The sequence below is a fragment of the Pithys albifrons genome, chromosome 19 (genome assembly GCF_047495875.1).
Source record: "Pithys albifrons albifrons isolate INPA30051 chromosome 19, PitAlb_v1, whole genome shotgun sequence".
NCBI lineage: Eukaryota > Metazoa > Chordata > Aves > Passeriformes > Thamnophilidae > Pithys > Pithys albifrons.
The window spans coordinates 4,858,600-4,872,280 of record NC_092476.1 but is presented as its reverse complement, the minus strand read 5'-3'; the positions used below and the strand labels follow the sequence as shown (position 1 = coordinate 4,872,280).

The 13,681-nt window shown below is 41.8% G+C and overlaps 1 protein-coding gene across 5 annotated transcripts in view; it reads left to right on the top strand.

The window, feature by feature from the left end:
• STXBP4 (syntaxin binding protein 4) overlaps nt 1–13,039 on the top strand; it is a 66,140-nt gene extending 53,101 nt beyond the window's left edge. For 4 of the 5 annotated variants that reach the window (XM_071573406.1, XM_071573403.1, XM_071573404.1 and 1 more), the window contains one exon: nt 10,171–13,039. In XM_071573406.1, coding sequence (XP_071429507.1) covers nt 10,171–10,282 — 112 coding nt within the window. In that variant the 3' untranslated portion in view covers nt 10,283–13,039. The remainder of the gene's footprint in view (nt 1–10,170) is intronic. The other variant, XM_071573407.1, reaches the window with a different exon arrangement.
• The last annotated feature ends 642 nt before the right edge of the window (nt 13,040–13,681 follow it).

The following is a 13,681-nucleotide window of genomic DNA, read 5'->3' as shown; positions in this document are numbered from 1 at the left end:
ATGAATAAAACATTTCCATGGGGCTGAGCAGCTCCCTGTACCTACCAGGGAAAGCTGCACCTTGCCCATCGATCCTCACCTTATGACACTTTTTGAAATCCCCCCTTTATTTAGCAAATCATTTCAATCTCCATCACCAGTTTACATCCAGAATTTCTGCCAGTGTTTGTATCAGCCAGTTTGGTTAAGAGGAGTTGAGATTCTGACTTCATTTGCTCAAAGTGACAATTAAATGTACCCTGATGGGGTTTTCAGCAGTCCATTGGCATTCCAAAGTAATAGAATAAAATCATAGAGAAGTCTGGATTGGAAAAGTCATCTCATTTAACCATCTGTTGAAGAGTAAATCACCCAGGGCCCTGCAAACCAAGTCTTGGATATTTCCAGTGAGGGAGATGCCATCACCTACCTGGGTCCCATGTTCCAAAGTTCAGTTGTTCTCACAGTGAAGAATATTTTGTTACTCTAGACAGAACTTGTCCTGAAGCAACTTGTGCCCATTGCTTCTTCTCTCTGCTGCACATCTTTGTGAAAGAGGGGGCTGAGCAAACCCAGTTCTGTTAGTATTTCTTCATGTGCCAAGTTCTCCAACCCTCTCATCATCTTGGTGGTCCTCCACTGGATCCTCTCCAATTTTTCCACAGTTTGTCGTGAGCTTGGAGAACCAGTGTATGGAGGAAACCCCATGTAATAAGGTTAAAAGGTTTGTTAATTTATTTACTTATTACATGATTAATTACTGATTTTCTAATAGAAATCCCTCTCCAAAATAGACATTTTATCTGTAAATCCCAGAAACACAAAGGGTTGTAACCAACATTAGAACAAAATCCCACTTTTGTTTTTTGCTCTGGTGTTAATGTCCAGCAGTGCAAACATTGGGCATTCATTCTGTCATTGAACAGATTTTGTGAATTAGAAACTTTTGGCTTTGATTTTCAAACAGGAGAAACATTCTGTGCAGAACTGCCCTCCCAGTGAGGTACCATGTATGCTAATTTATGGTTCTGTTCTGCTAGTTGAGAATCACACAGGAACAGTATAAACCCCCCTGGCTGGGACACTGATTTTTCCCCAGAAAACCCATTCTAGTTAATCTCTCCCACCCTCCCACCGTGTTCACCTTTAACATATGGCAGCTCTGTATCATGAGACTGGCACCTAAAATTAGGTAGGGCCTTGCTATTCTCCCTCCTACTCCCACCCACTCCTTGCATATGTATATGGTTTGTAAGGACCAGCTGTGAAATTTGCCCCTGTAAACACTGTTTTTCTAGCACTTTAATAGGACTGGATTTCAAAATTCCACATTAAGTGCTATTTTCCCCAAGAACATTTATCTTAAATTTTCATGAAAGGCAAGGGAAAGTTACCAAGTATTTTAAACTTTTGGGATCTTTTCCCTCAGATGTACCAGGGCCTGTGATGTTTTCTATCTTATAACAAAAGGGAAACAGTAATGTTGGGTTTAGGGTTATCTTTCAGCAGTTTATCTAAAAATCAGAAGTTTCCATGCAGGCCTTGTGTGCATCAGTGTGAGAAAGAAGGCAACGCCTGCCTTGGAAAGTAGAGAATTCACTCCCTATTAAATAGAAGCCTAAAGTCAATACTTATAAAATACAGATTAATAAAACCCACACATGATGTGTTGCAGTGGATTTTGAAATCGTGCCTAATAAATCAGGTTTCTACTTGGAAAGGTGACACATCACATATTCCATAGTCAATATTTTATAATATTCTCTTTTGTTTGGTCTAGCTTGGGAAAAAGCCACCATTCATTTTACTGAAAACTGGGTATTCATTGAAACTGTTTATGATTTTACAGCTGAACTAAGAATAGCAAAGCATGTGTGATAGATGAAGAACTTCTGTAGTACAAACACTGATGTTTTATAGCAATGCAGTTAAAGGTATCATCATCAAAGGAAAAGAAATCACAGTTGACTTTACTTAGTGGATGGTAAACTGAAAAAACAAAGTTGTTCCTTTGATAAATGTCCTCTGCACATCTCAACTGCTTTATAAAGGAAGGACTAAAGCCCAGCATGCTGAGGTGTGTTCAGCTGTGCCTCTGCTGTTGCATTCCAGCATTTACTGGAGTTTTACAGTGCCCTGGTTATCTGAGCAGGGGTTGGAGCAGCATTTCCTAGAAGAAAGCAACTTCCATAAAGTTCCAATCGTAGCAGACCTGATCTGGAACTAAACTTCTGTATGTTCCACTCAAGTTTCAGTCACTTCAGAGCAGCAAACTAAGAAAAACCATGGTCTGCCATACTGATTTCAACAGCAATTGAAATCCCCCTGGATTGGATCCAGTGCCAGCTCTGCTCCCAGCTCCCTGTATGGTGGTAGGCAAGTTAGATGCACCAAAATTAGCAGTTATCAGAATCATCACTGGAGGTGTCCCCATCTTAACTTTGATGTTTTGTGGGCAGAAATGGGTATTTTGAGCCATGGAGTGCTGGAGCCAGTGAGCTCCAAGAAAGCTGCAGTTCCTTTGCATCTCTTAAAATTGGACCTTTCCTATTTTACATGTCACCAAAAAGAGGTTGTTTTTGAAAATGTTGCCTTTTACCTGTCACTCCCAAGTCCTTCTAGCTGAAAACAGAGAAAGAATAGTTGTATAGTCACCAGAAGTGGCAAATATTTCAATAGAACTGGCTCAGCATTAACAAAATGCCAACTGCTGTTACTGCTTTTCAGTGTAGAGGCATCCAGAGCTGTCTGCACCTGTCAGTTCACACACCTTCACACACAGCACCAAGGTAGGAAGTCCTGACATGTTTCTTTCAGATTTTTGGAATTCAGTTTCTCTGATTTTTCACTGAAATCATTTTGCATGACTGTAAGGAAAATAATCTCAGATGTAAAACCAGGAAACTTGGCATTGGATTTTATGATAACATGAGCTTGTAATACAAGAATGTTAAGACCTTAAGCTGCTTTTGGTTGGGCAATTTTTTTCCTGAGAGGTTGTTTGTTTTTTAATATCAAGAACCAAAATGGAGAAACATTCTTTCAGCTTCCACAGATCCTGCACACTCTGTCTGGTTTCTGGCCTGCCACAGAAGGCAGCTGTTAATATTTCTTCTGTGAGAAAATCCAAGAAGCTGAAATTGTTTTATTCCCTGGATTTTGGGGGAGCCATGAGAAGGAGATCAAAGCACAGCAAGGTGCATGGGCCAACACTATCACTCCAGCTTTGTGGCACTTCAGTACACATGTAGTTTAAACCTAAACCTCGAGTGTGCTCTGATGCATTTGCAAATAAATGGCACTGGAATTTTTATAAGTTCCCTTAGAGCCAAAGAACTCTGGGTAACTGCACGTATTAAACCAGCACTTCTAAAGAAACAGCACTTGGCTAAAGTGGGGGAGAGGTTTCAGGTAGTGCCTTCAAACAGTGCCTATCCTGTCACTGAGACCTCAGGGCTGATTCAGCCTTGGCTCAGATCCTACTGTTATTACTGATTTTATTTTAGTTTGGGCCATTTGTTTATTGTTGACAGCTTTTAATGATGCAGCACACTGTTTGGCTTGATAAATCTTCTTCCTGGAGATCACAGCCTTCTGAAATGGCTCATAGATTTTTCTTTTTAGACAAGGGTTTAATCAGTTTAATCAAGGAATAAATAGCAAGACTGTCTTCTGGGGTTTCACTTTATATCCCTCAATCTTTAATTAATACTCAAGCAAAATCTGTGATACCTGAGGGAAATACAAGAAACATTTATGTTGCCTTAGGACACAGCTCCATGAGGTGGCAAGTGCTCTTGATCTTATTACAGTCAATAAAATTAAGGTCACTGCCATCTTCCAGGACCTGCCCAGCATCTCCTGGGGTACTCTGAGATGTTTTATGTTCCATTTGAAATGTTTTGAAAGAGGGTACATGCTTAAACCAATCTCAGTAAAAAAGGGGGAAAGAAAAAAAAGAATGTTTCCGTTAAAATAATACAATTTTGATAAATACAATGTAAAAACCCTTCCCAAGCTGCCTTTAGGATTTGTGTCTGGAAACTGTTGTCCCTGGATGCTCTCAGGGTTGATTGATAGATTATACTTGCATCAATGTCACTCACTTGTCTTATTTTGTAAAATGCTTTAGCTCAGAATAAGTTATTCCTTGCAGATCCTTCCCAGCATTTGCTTTTCAAAATAGCAAGAGTTTTCCATTGCTTGCCTTGGTATCCCCTTCCAGCATTTCAGATGTGCTTTGCAGCCCCTGGCATTTCCAAAGGGGACACCAAACATGACAGAGCCCATCCTTGGGTGGCTCTGCAGGTGTGTGTTGGCTCCAAGAGCTTTCATGGTGCTGAAGAAACAAAGAAGTAATACCAATTTTGAATTCATAAGGGGTAACAGCAGAGTGTTAAAAGCACTGGCTCTTGAAAGCTGACAAATAGTTCTGCTCCCAAAAATCAGACAATCCTAAATCAAATTGGGAGTGCATTCACAGAACGTGTGGGGTGCAGCAGCAGTAGCTCCAGGTTATATTCAGTCTGATTATGGAGTAATGAGAAGCACCATCAGGTAGAGAGTTGAAGGCAAGAAAATCATCACACATCCAGAATTTTGGCCATCCTGCCTGCAAAATCTCACTGTATTTATCTAAACTCCACAGTCATGTGAGGGAGCTCCTGTGTACCTGAAGGTCTGCTATTGCCATGATCCCATGGTCTGCCTTCAGGAGCAGCAGCTCCCTGGTTCTCCCACAGGTGCTCCATTGTCACCTGCTGGCATGGGGAAAAGTGATTCTGCCTCTCCCCTCAAGGACATGAAGGTCTTCAAGGTGCTGGTGCCAGCTGGGGCCACTCTATATTTGTGCAGGATCTATGTTTAATTGTGTATTATCCAATTATGCAACATTTATGAAGGTGCCTGGAATGCTGATCGCAGCCCAAGAGATTTGCTTTAGCAAGTGAGAGAAGCATGAATAAAACAGAGATGAAAGAGCAGGATCTCTGAGCTTGGAGACCTTCTCTGAGGTGTGAGGTCTTGATTTGAAAAAGAAAAAGGATCCTTGCAAAGCAAAGAGCTGTCCCGAACACAAGGGGAACAGGAACAGAAAGGCCTGGAAACAAAAGACAAGGGCAGTAATTCAAAGCAAAGACCAACACGGACTCTGTGCAAGAGCAAGGAGGGAGGGTGGCAGAACCTCTAGATGAAGGATTAAGTTTCAGGATCTTCATTCAGGGGTATTGTTCTTTATTTTCCTGTTGTTCTGGCCCTCATTAGCCTCCAAACCACCAGTGCCCGGGGCCCTGCATACCAGCGGGTAATGAGGATGGGAGGTCCCTGTATTCCCACTCCTCTAGCACATGGCACATTCTCCTTCCGCAGGAACTTCAAACCTTCCCATTGGGATATGCGTGTAAGTCTCAAAAGTACAAAAGCACAGCATGGAATGTATTTCTGGGTAGCAGAGATCACGTCCCCTTCCAACCCACTGCATCTACATCTCACAGGGTTTTGTTGGAGTAATTATTTTCCTTGCTACATTTTTAATGGTTCTTTCAATGACAGTCAAAGCACCAAAGGGTCAGAAAAGCTTTCAGAGTGTGCAGTGCTCTGTGTCTCAGGCTGCACGAGGGCTTTGCAAAGGTTTGCAGTTGGGAACAGCTCAGGAGCAGTTCCATCACTACTCTTCAGCTGAGCATTATTGCACTTAAAAGGGCTAGTGAAATTCAGGAAATCAAAAAGTAAGGGAAGAAAGATTAAAAATTTAGCAAAATGACCACTATGGATTACATGGATTTAGTTTAGGGTGTGTGCTCGTTTAGGGGGAAAACAGCTCCTGTGGGGTTTGTGTTCTTGCCTATGAGCAGAGTTCTGCTATCATTCTCATCTTCCATGGTGTTCAGTTTGGAGAGAAGAACAGGGCTCACCTGAGGCCAGAATTTAGATTTTCAGGTTCAAGTACAACTAAATCCTATTTGGCCCATAGTGGTCCTTATTCATTAGGAGAGTTTGACTAATTGTTTAAAGCTGCATCTCCTCTCCTGAACGGATCTGAAACAAATAGGTGTTGCACAAGATTTTAAAGCTCAGGAACCCTGGTGCAGTTGAAACATTGAGCCAGGTGATATAAATGTCATCCCATGTCAAAATGGGGGGAAAACCCCAACTTTCAAGAATGCTGCTTGGCTGCTTTGTAGCTCAGCATCCTGCACTGGGACCTGCAGCACTCGAGTGGTCTGCAAGACTTCACAATTCCCTTTTGGGATCCCCAGTTTGTCCCTGGCTGGAGAACATAATTTAAGGTGAAAAGCATGTCTTGATAATGTTCAAAATCTAACAAATGTTTTTTCCATTAGTTTTTCTCTGAGTTTTTCTTTGACTTATTCTTTTCTTAAAAGATCATCTGAAGCTGTAATTTTAAAAGAAATAATTTTCCATGTGAAGAAGGCAGAGCCATAAGGAGGGTAATTATAATGGCATTTGAAATAATCCACTACTGTTCCTTTGCCAAAACATCCCTCTGTTCTCATGTTTTGTTTTCCCAAGCTCTAAAATTTGTCCTGCAGTTTGTTAATGTTAAAACGACAGACTAATCTACTGACATATTTCCAGATCAAATGTTTCTGTTTTCTAACAATAAATTTGGCTGCCCTCCGATAGCAATGATTTGTTTGAAAACCTAAAAATCTTTAAACGTTGTTAATTGCTCTGAAAATGTTAAATGAGACTTTTGAAAGGAAGATTTGCAAATGGGAGAATGTTGCACACTTGAAATTTGTGGTGCTGGCTTTCCAAATATTCCTTTAACATTCAAACCAGACACATCAATTATGCAAAACGTAGAGGTAGCTTTGGACTCCCTCTCACTTTTATTGCTGGCCCTAACACACAAATCAGAGAGGATGTATTTCTAATACAAGAATGTTCTGCAAACCAGTAAATCTGGGATTATCTCTTCGGACTGATTATGTCAAAGCTCTTTAGCCACAGCACTTTTGGAGAGCTAAAAATAAATAGCAGCTGGGTTTATACATTTATTCTGTACCTAAATAATCTGTGCGTATTGTGTCTGTCTGTCTACAATGTGAGACATGCTATCTGGACTTAATGTTTATTTATAAGAGCTCTTTTCCTAGTAAGGATTTTGGCAAAGGGTTTAAAACTGTCCTAGGAGAAGCGTTCATGGGATAAAGTCTAGTGCAAGTTGAAAGCAACTGAGTTCAAATCAGAAGCAGCAGATTGACATTAGGGCAAAATTTGTGTAGCTTGGAAATGGATGAAAACTGGCTCTCTTCTTTCTTACCAGTGATGAAACAATGCCATTGAAAACAGAGAATTTTAATCCTGATTTCAGTGCCACATTCTGCCCTATTAAAGATCCGGAGATTTTTTTTTTTGCATTTCATTTGTGTGAGAGCAAAGTGAGGTTCTTGCAGCAGTAGCAGGAAGTTTAGACGTGCTGTCATTTGCCTCCTGGCCCTGAAGTGTGTAGGAGGAAAATTTTCTGAAGAATAAACACTCACCAAAGAATTTTTTAGTTGGTTGTATCAAAGACCTGTGAATGCCTTTCCATGTAACTCTTCTCCTCCTGTGCAGTTTTTCCCATTTCACAGGATTGCTCAGGAGAAAATGGATCTGAGGATTTGGGCACATGGCAGCTCAGGGCATGATACATGGGCAAGTCAAATGGGAAGAAAAAACAAATTTAAAAATAATTTTGTTCTTATTTAAATTCCATAATGGATCTTTCAGAAATGGCTTGATAAAAGTAGTGAATATAAACATTTAAAATAGTACTGGAGGCAGTAAATCTTGCACTGGCAGAGCTGGAATGGGTGGAATCCAGTTCATTCAGATCCCATGATTCTGCAGGTGCTGGGAGGAGTTCTGTGTGGTTCCAGTGATAAATGAAATCACATGCTGGGACCTCAATTTACTATCTTCATTATAAAGCCTTATTGACTGAATTTTTAAATTGGGAAACAGGAAGGCATTTCCTGACATTGTAGAAAACATTGTGGGAAAATACAGCAAATATATTTTCCCTTGTATATTTGCAAATATAAATATATTCATAATATAAATATGAATATATACATTTCCCAGTGTTGTGGAATAGTGGGAATGATGTTCTTGATTAGATAGACTTTATTCACAAGTCTCTCAGAAAACAGTGTAAAAGGACTCTCTTCATGTTGGCTGTCATCTGACTTTCTAAAGGTAAACACTGGAAACATTGGCAAGTTGTTCTCATTCCTAGTAAAAATGGTACATTCACTTTCTTAGAATGGAACAATTACTGTGCCTGAGAATGGTCAGTGTCTGCTGCAGTGTGTTTTCTGGAGGAACATGTTTTTCATTTATCTGTTTTAACTCCTGTGAAACTCATCTCTACAGCTCCAGTAATGTGCCTTTTTGTAACATCCTCCTTAAGGAATGGAGTCCATCCAGTGCTGCTCTTACCAAAACAGCCCTTCTGAATTGGTTTTACATACAGCTGGAACTCTGAGTTTGATTTTATTTTTTTCTTAAGGATAAGAACCAAGGATATGGCCTTTATAGCCCATGTTTTGTTTTTCTTGTGTGGTCCTTACTCAGGCATTGCTTTAATTGAAGCAGTGCCTAAATGCACACGTTACCTGTTCAGAGACAGGTTAATTTATTCAGGCAGCTTGAGCTTTGATTGCCATTAGCATCACATTTACCACTTGGTGAACAGTGTCATCCTCACCATACCCAACCGAGTCTGAGCTCAGTGTGCTCAAATGAGAGTTGTGAATACCAGATCCTGGCACCATCATTGATGGGAATAGTGATCCCCAAACCCCTAACTCAGTGTATGCAACATCGACTCAGATTCCTGCTCTGACATACCCCTTTCCATAATCAGGTATTTCAGAGAGTGTTTTTAAAGACAGAAAGACAAAACCTGTTTTCACTTGAAAAGCTGCATCTAGAGTAATTCCATCATGACACTTCATATTTAATTAAACCACTGCACCTGAAAGGTGAGTACAGACATGGGCTTTAGGGACACTGTAGATTAGACATTGTGAGAAGAGCTGTTTGTCCTTTGTGGTGTACAACATTGTACAAAATATATGTACAATATTTTTCAGCTACTTCATGTAGTGAACTTACGTTACAAAATTAATCTTTGCACCGACTTGACTACAAAAACTGTGAATTTATTAGCAGGATTTTTTTTTAAGTGAAGAGAAGCTATTTCCTTTCCCAAGCACACATAATTCCAGAAGGGAGCAGAGGCAGTGTCCTGCCCACACACAGTATGGCTCACATGCACACACCAATCACAAGGTGTGCAGTGTTCGCACCCTCAAACACTAAACCCAGCCTGGATCTGTCCTTACTGAGCCTGGGTCGGGCTCTTGCCACTCATAGAGAAGTTTTCCAAATTCCATAAAGGGACTTAGACTGAATGTCAGATGTAGGGTTTAAGCCTTAAAAATCATCACTGACGCCCTTTTATTGCGCAGTGTAGAGGCTGTGGAAGCACGTCCAGAATTTGGGCGAGAGGACATGTAAACATAATTGTTTGGTTTTATTCACCAGCCTTTTTCTGAAAGAAAAGAAATGATTTAATGATGTTAAAATATTAGTCATGCAGGGGTTTGGGTTGGAAGGAACCTTAAAGCTCATCTAGTTCCAACCCCCTTCCATGAGCAGGGGCACTTTCCACTAGACCAGGTTGCTCAGAGCCCCTTCCAGCCTGGTCTTGGACACTTCCAGGCTTCATGTTCTAAGGAGCAGAGCATATTTCTATGATGTGATTCCACATTTGCTCAGCTTCCTCCTGACCACCATGCCTCAGGCTGTAACTGCTGTGCTGGCCATGTTAATACCATGCTGGAGTTTCACAAGACTCCTTTGTCTGGGCTGTGCATCATTGCTGGGTTAATTGTCTACAGCTCAGATAATTAACAGGAAATGTAACCAGTCTGTATCAGGAGTCTCATACAAAAGCATTCTCTCTATATTGGGAAATGGGACCTTCAGTCCAGGTTTTGGCACCCAGAAGACTCCACATTTGGTTTGCAAAAGTCTCCCAGTTAATAAGAAAAAGACAATTCTGTGTTTGAAAGTGTCGTAATGGTCGTTACAAGTCCAGACTCCATCTGGTATTTCTTGTTGTGGGGTCAGTAAGCCTCTTTTGGGTTGCTAATAGCATTTCTTGTTACTTTTCAGCCATGTGACACAGACAACCTCCTGGATCCATCCTGTCACAAACGCTCTAAGCTTGCTTTGCTCCGAGGAGGATGACGATGGAATGAGAGACCTTCCTGCGTCCAAATGCTGAGGATTTGAGGCTGCTGACAGGGAGTGCTTAGTCTGGTTCCAGTGCATTAGTGAGAAGATGCACAGGTTTCAATCTACCTACTTTTAGTGTAATGCAGTAGTACCTGGTGACATTTCTCCCCTGGAGCTGGAGGAGGTTCTGCCGGTTTTGAGGTGGGTTTATTGGTGGGGACAACCAAGGATGCAGACACTGCAGGAGGCCTTAACCTGTCCCAGTCTGGTGTGCAGGGAGCAGTCTCACCTCAGAGCCCAGGGCAGTCCTTTCATGGCTTCCCCACTGCCATAATGTCCCTGACCTGAAGTGAAACTTTTACAGCTTTGACCAACATGAGAGTTCAGATGGGACCATTGGTGGTAGATTCCAGCTGAGGGTTGACTGAGAGATTCAGGGTGAGGTGAGGGTTTTGATTCAGTGCCAGTGAGGTAATGCAGAAAGCTTTACTGAAAATTCTTATTTGTATGGAAGAAATCTGCAAATAAGTTTTTCTAATAGAAATTTAGCAGTTTGTTACAAGTATTGGAGCCCTGATGACTTCTAAAATGAACTAAGATTAGTTGTTGAGCTGTAGAAAAGTGAGTCTTTCATATAATGTCAAGTAAAAAGAAAGTTTTGGTAGAGGACGCCATAATCTTTCAACAATAAAGAGTAAAGAATGAAAATTATTCTACTTTTGTGCTCTGCTAAACTGATACATACACACATCAAATACTTCAGTGGAAGCTGTGAAGTTTCAAGTACAATGAAACCTGTGAAACCACCTCCAGGATCAGCAGAAATCAGTCACCTCCTCAGAGCTGGTCTTTAAGTAGAACAAAATCATTTTTTACACATTGGTGATGATTTAAAGAGGGTAAAGAAAATGACAAGGGCTGCTGGTGCAAGTTAATGAACAGGTTTGGGTTTACCTCAATAGCACAGGATATTTTAAATCTCATTATTGACAGCACAATGTCTGATGTTATCTTTGTCAAATGTATGATTCTATGCTACATTTTTCTGGAAGCTCTTTATGTGTGTGTGTGTGTGTGTGTGTGTGTGTGTGCAATGGTGGGTGTACTAATGAATGAAAGACAGACCTGAGCTCTGCAGAAGCACTGATGGATGTGCCAAAGGAAAAAAATCTCTCTCTGACCTTCAGTGCAAGAGGGAGAAGGGGATTGTGACAGTGTGAGGAAGGCACAGGGTGCAGCCACATCTTTGAGGTCTGTGTTCAGCAGGTGTGGCACTGGATTTAAGAATCCTTGTCCTCTGAGGACTTACAGTTCTGGTGCCTCAGCCACACTCTCTGTCCTCAGCACTGCAGAGCTGTGCCAGGTCAGGCTCACTGGAGCTGTTGATCCTTTTGAGTCAAAATAATACACCTTTTTTTGAAATCCATGTCGTGTCTCTGAATAGCAGTGCAGGAAACTCCGGCACTTGGCCTGAGAGCTGTAGGCACATCACCAAATGTTCTTGCTGGAGGAACAGAGTGCAGCTCACGGAAGAGGCTTTTGCAGGCTTTGCTGGAAGTAGATGTCAGGATATATTGAATAAGCAAATACCAAAAATTTGTTTTGTGCTTTTAACTAGGTCAGACCCAAATTATCTGTGAATCGACACAGGTGGTGTGGATTAGGAACAAGAGCTTGCTCAGCAGACCCACAGTAACTTATATTTCTAAGAAAACTTCTCATAGCAATAACACATGAACATTTTAGCCATTTTTGCCCCAGTGGCTCCTGCAGCTTCAGAGCCTCCTTTGTGCTCCTGGAGAGCACAGTCCAAAGGGACAGAGCCTGTGCTTCAGTTTCAGCCTTGGACACTCTAGAAACATTTTTATTTAAATCCCTTCTTTGCAAATGGCACAAACTCATGACCCATGGGAGACATGTGAAGTTCTGAATTCCTTGTGGTGTTTGCTGTAGCCATAGTAGTCATTTGGATGCTTCATGACAGCATTTTCTGTTCATACTTCCGTGATCTGCAGCCTGCACATACATTCCAGCTTTCCCATTCTGCTCAGGAGAGGTTTGAATCTCCACTTGCCTCTTGCAGTCTTGATTTATTCTGCTTGTGGCTTTGTGACAACCCACCGGGTGTTCCAAAGAGGAGAAGCTATTTAGGGACGGGGCTGTGGATCAGGCAGGCTGCATAGGCAGAGACTGCATGGGGAGCAGTTCCAAGCTGTCCTTCTGTAGGCTCAGCTGGAGGAGGACAGCTCTGCACATGCTGCCTGCCCTGCCTGGAGAGCTGGGAACGATCCCGGGCAGGTGCGTGCAAGGCACAACCTGCTGAGCACAAAGGGAGACCTGCCTGCTCTGCTCACTGTCCCACCCATGGAGGAAAACGTGCCAGGAACTGGAGCCTGGTTCCCCCTCTCTCTTATATATTTTCCTAGAAATTAAAGATGTTAGAAATAGATTTCTGCATCTCTCCAGCTGCTCCGGTGAGCATTTACCTCTCCAGATAACCCACTAGTTCACATTCTCCATTGCTGAGAATACATTTTCATACCTACCATCTCCAAATGTTCTAATCTATTTTTGTACACTGGCATACACTGTTTCCTAGGTTATTTCTCTTGATCTCCCCTTGTCTCTTCCTTTCTGTGAAATAGTTGTGTGAAATTATTTTGATTAAGCTGAGCTGTGTATACTGAGAAAATGGTTCTAGGATAACTTGAACGGAATTTGTAAAGAGCAGTTGTCAACATATGCAACACTGTAAACAACAACTTTTCATTTTTATTCCTGAATAAAAAAGTCTAAGTGGAAAAGATATTTAAGTGCATGTTATATCCTTTAAAATGATGAAACTACAGCTTTATGTGGCAATAGATCTGTCCCATGTCATGTTCTCCATCCCTTCAAATGCCTCCTATAACTTGCTGCATTAGGAATGGTTTGGTTCATTTCTTTCAGTCTGACACACAGGAGGTGCCTGGTGGCAGTGAGGGAGGGCAAAGAAAATCCTTTAGGAAAAATGCTTGTGGTTGTGGAACAGGCCAGGCTGTGCAGTGGGAAAGGTTCTCCAGGAGCTCAGGAAATGCTGTTCTGAGCTGGCCTGGGAAATGTTTCCTTCTCTGGGAACTGATGGGATTCTTAACATGCAGCTCAAGATCCTCCTGCAGCAACATCAATCCTTACTCCAAATCAAGCACCAGAATTCAGTGGCCTTCCTGCAAACGCTGCTCTGAGTGACTTTTGTGTGGCTCCACCTGAAGTCAGTAGCAAAACTTTGAGTCAGCTCAGCAGCCTTTGTCAGTTCAGTGCTCCTGGTCCTTGTGTGTTGTCCATTCCACCCACTCCAAGGAGCATCAGCCTGAGCTTCAGCTGCTGGGAATGAGCCCAGTTACACCAGTTCAAACAGGCACCTGTCAGCCCAGGCACTGGGGCCAGCCTGGCAAAGATGTTTAGCAGC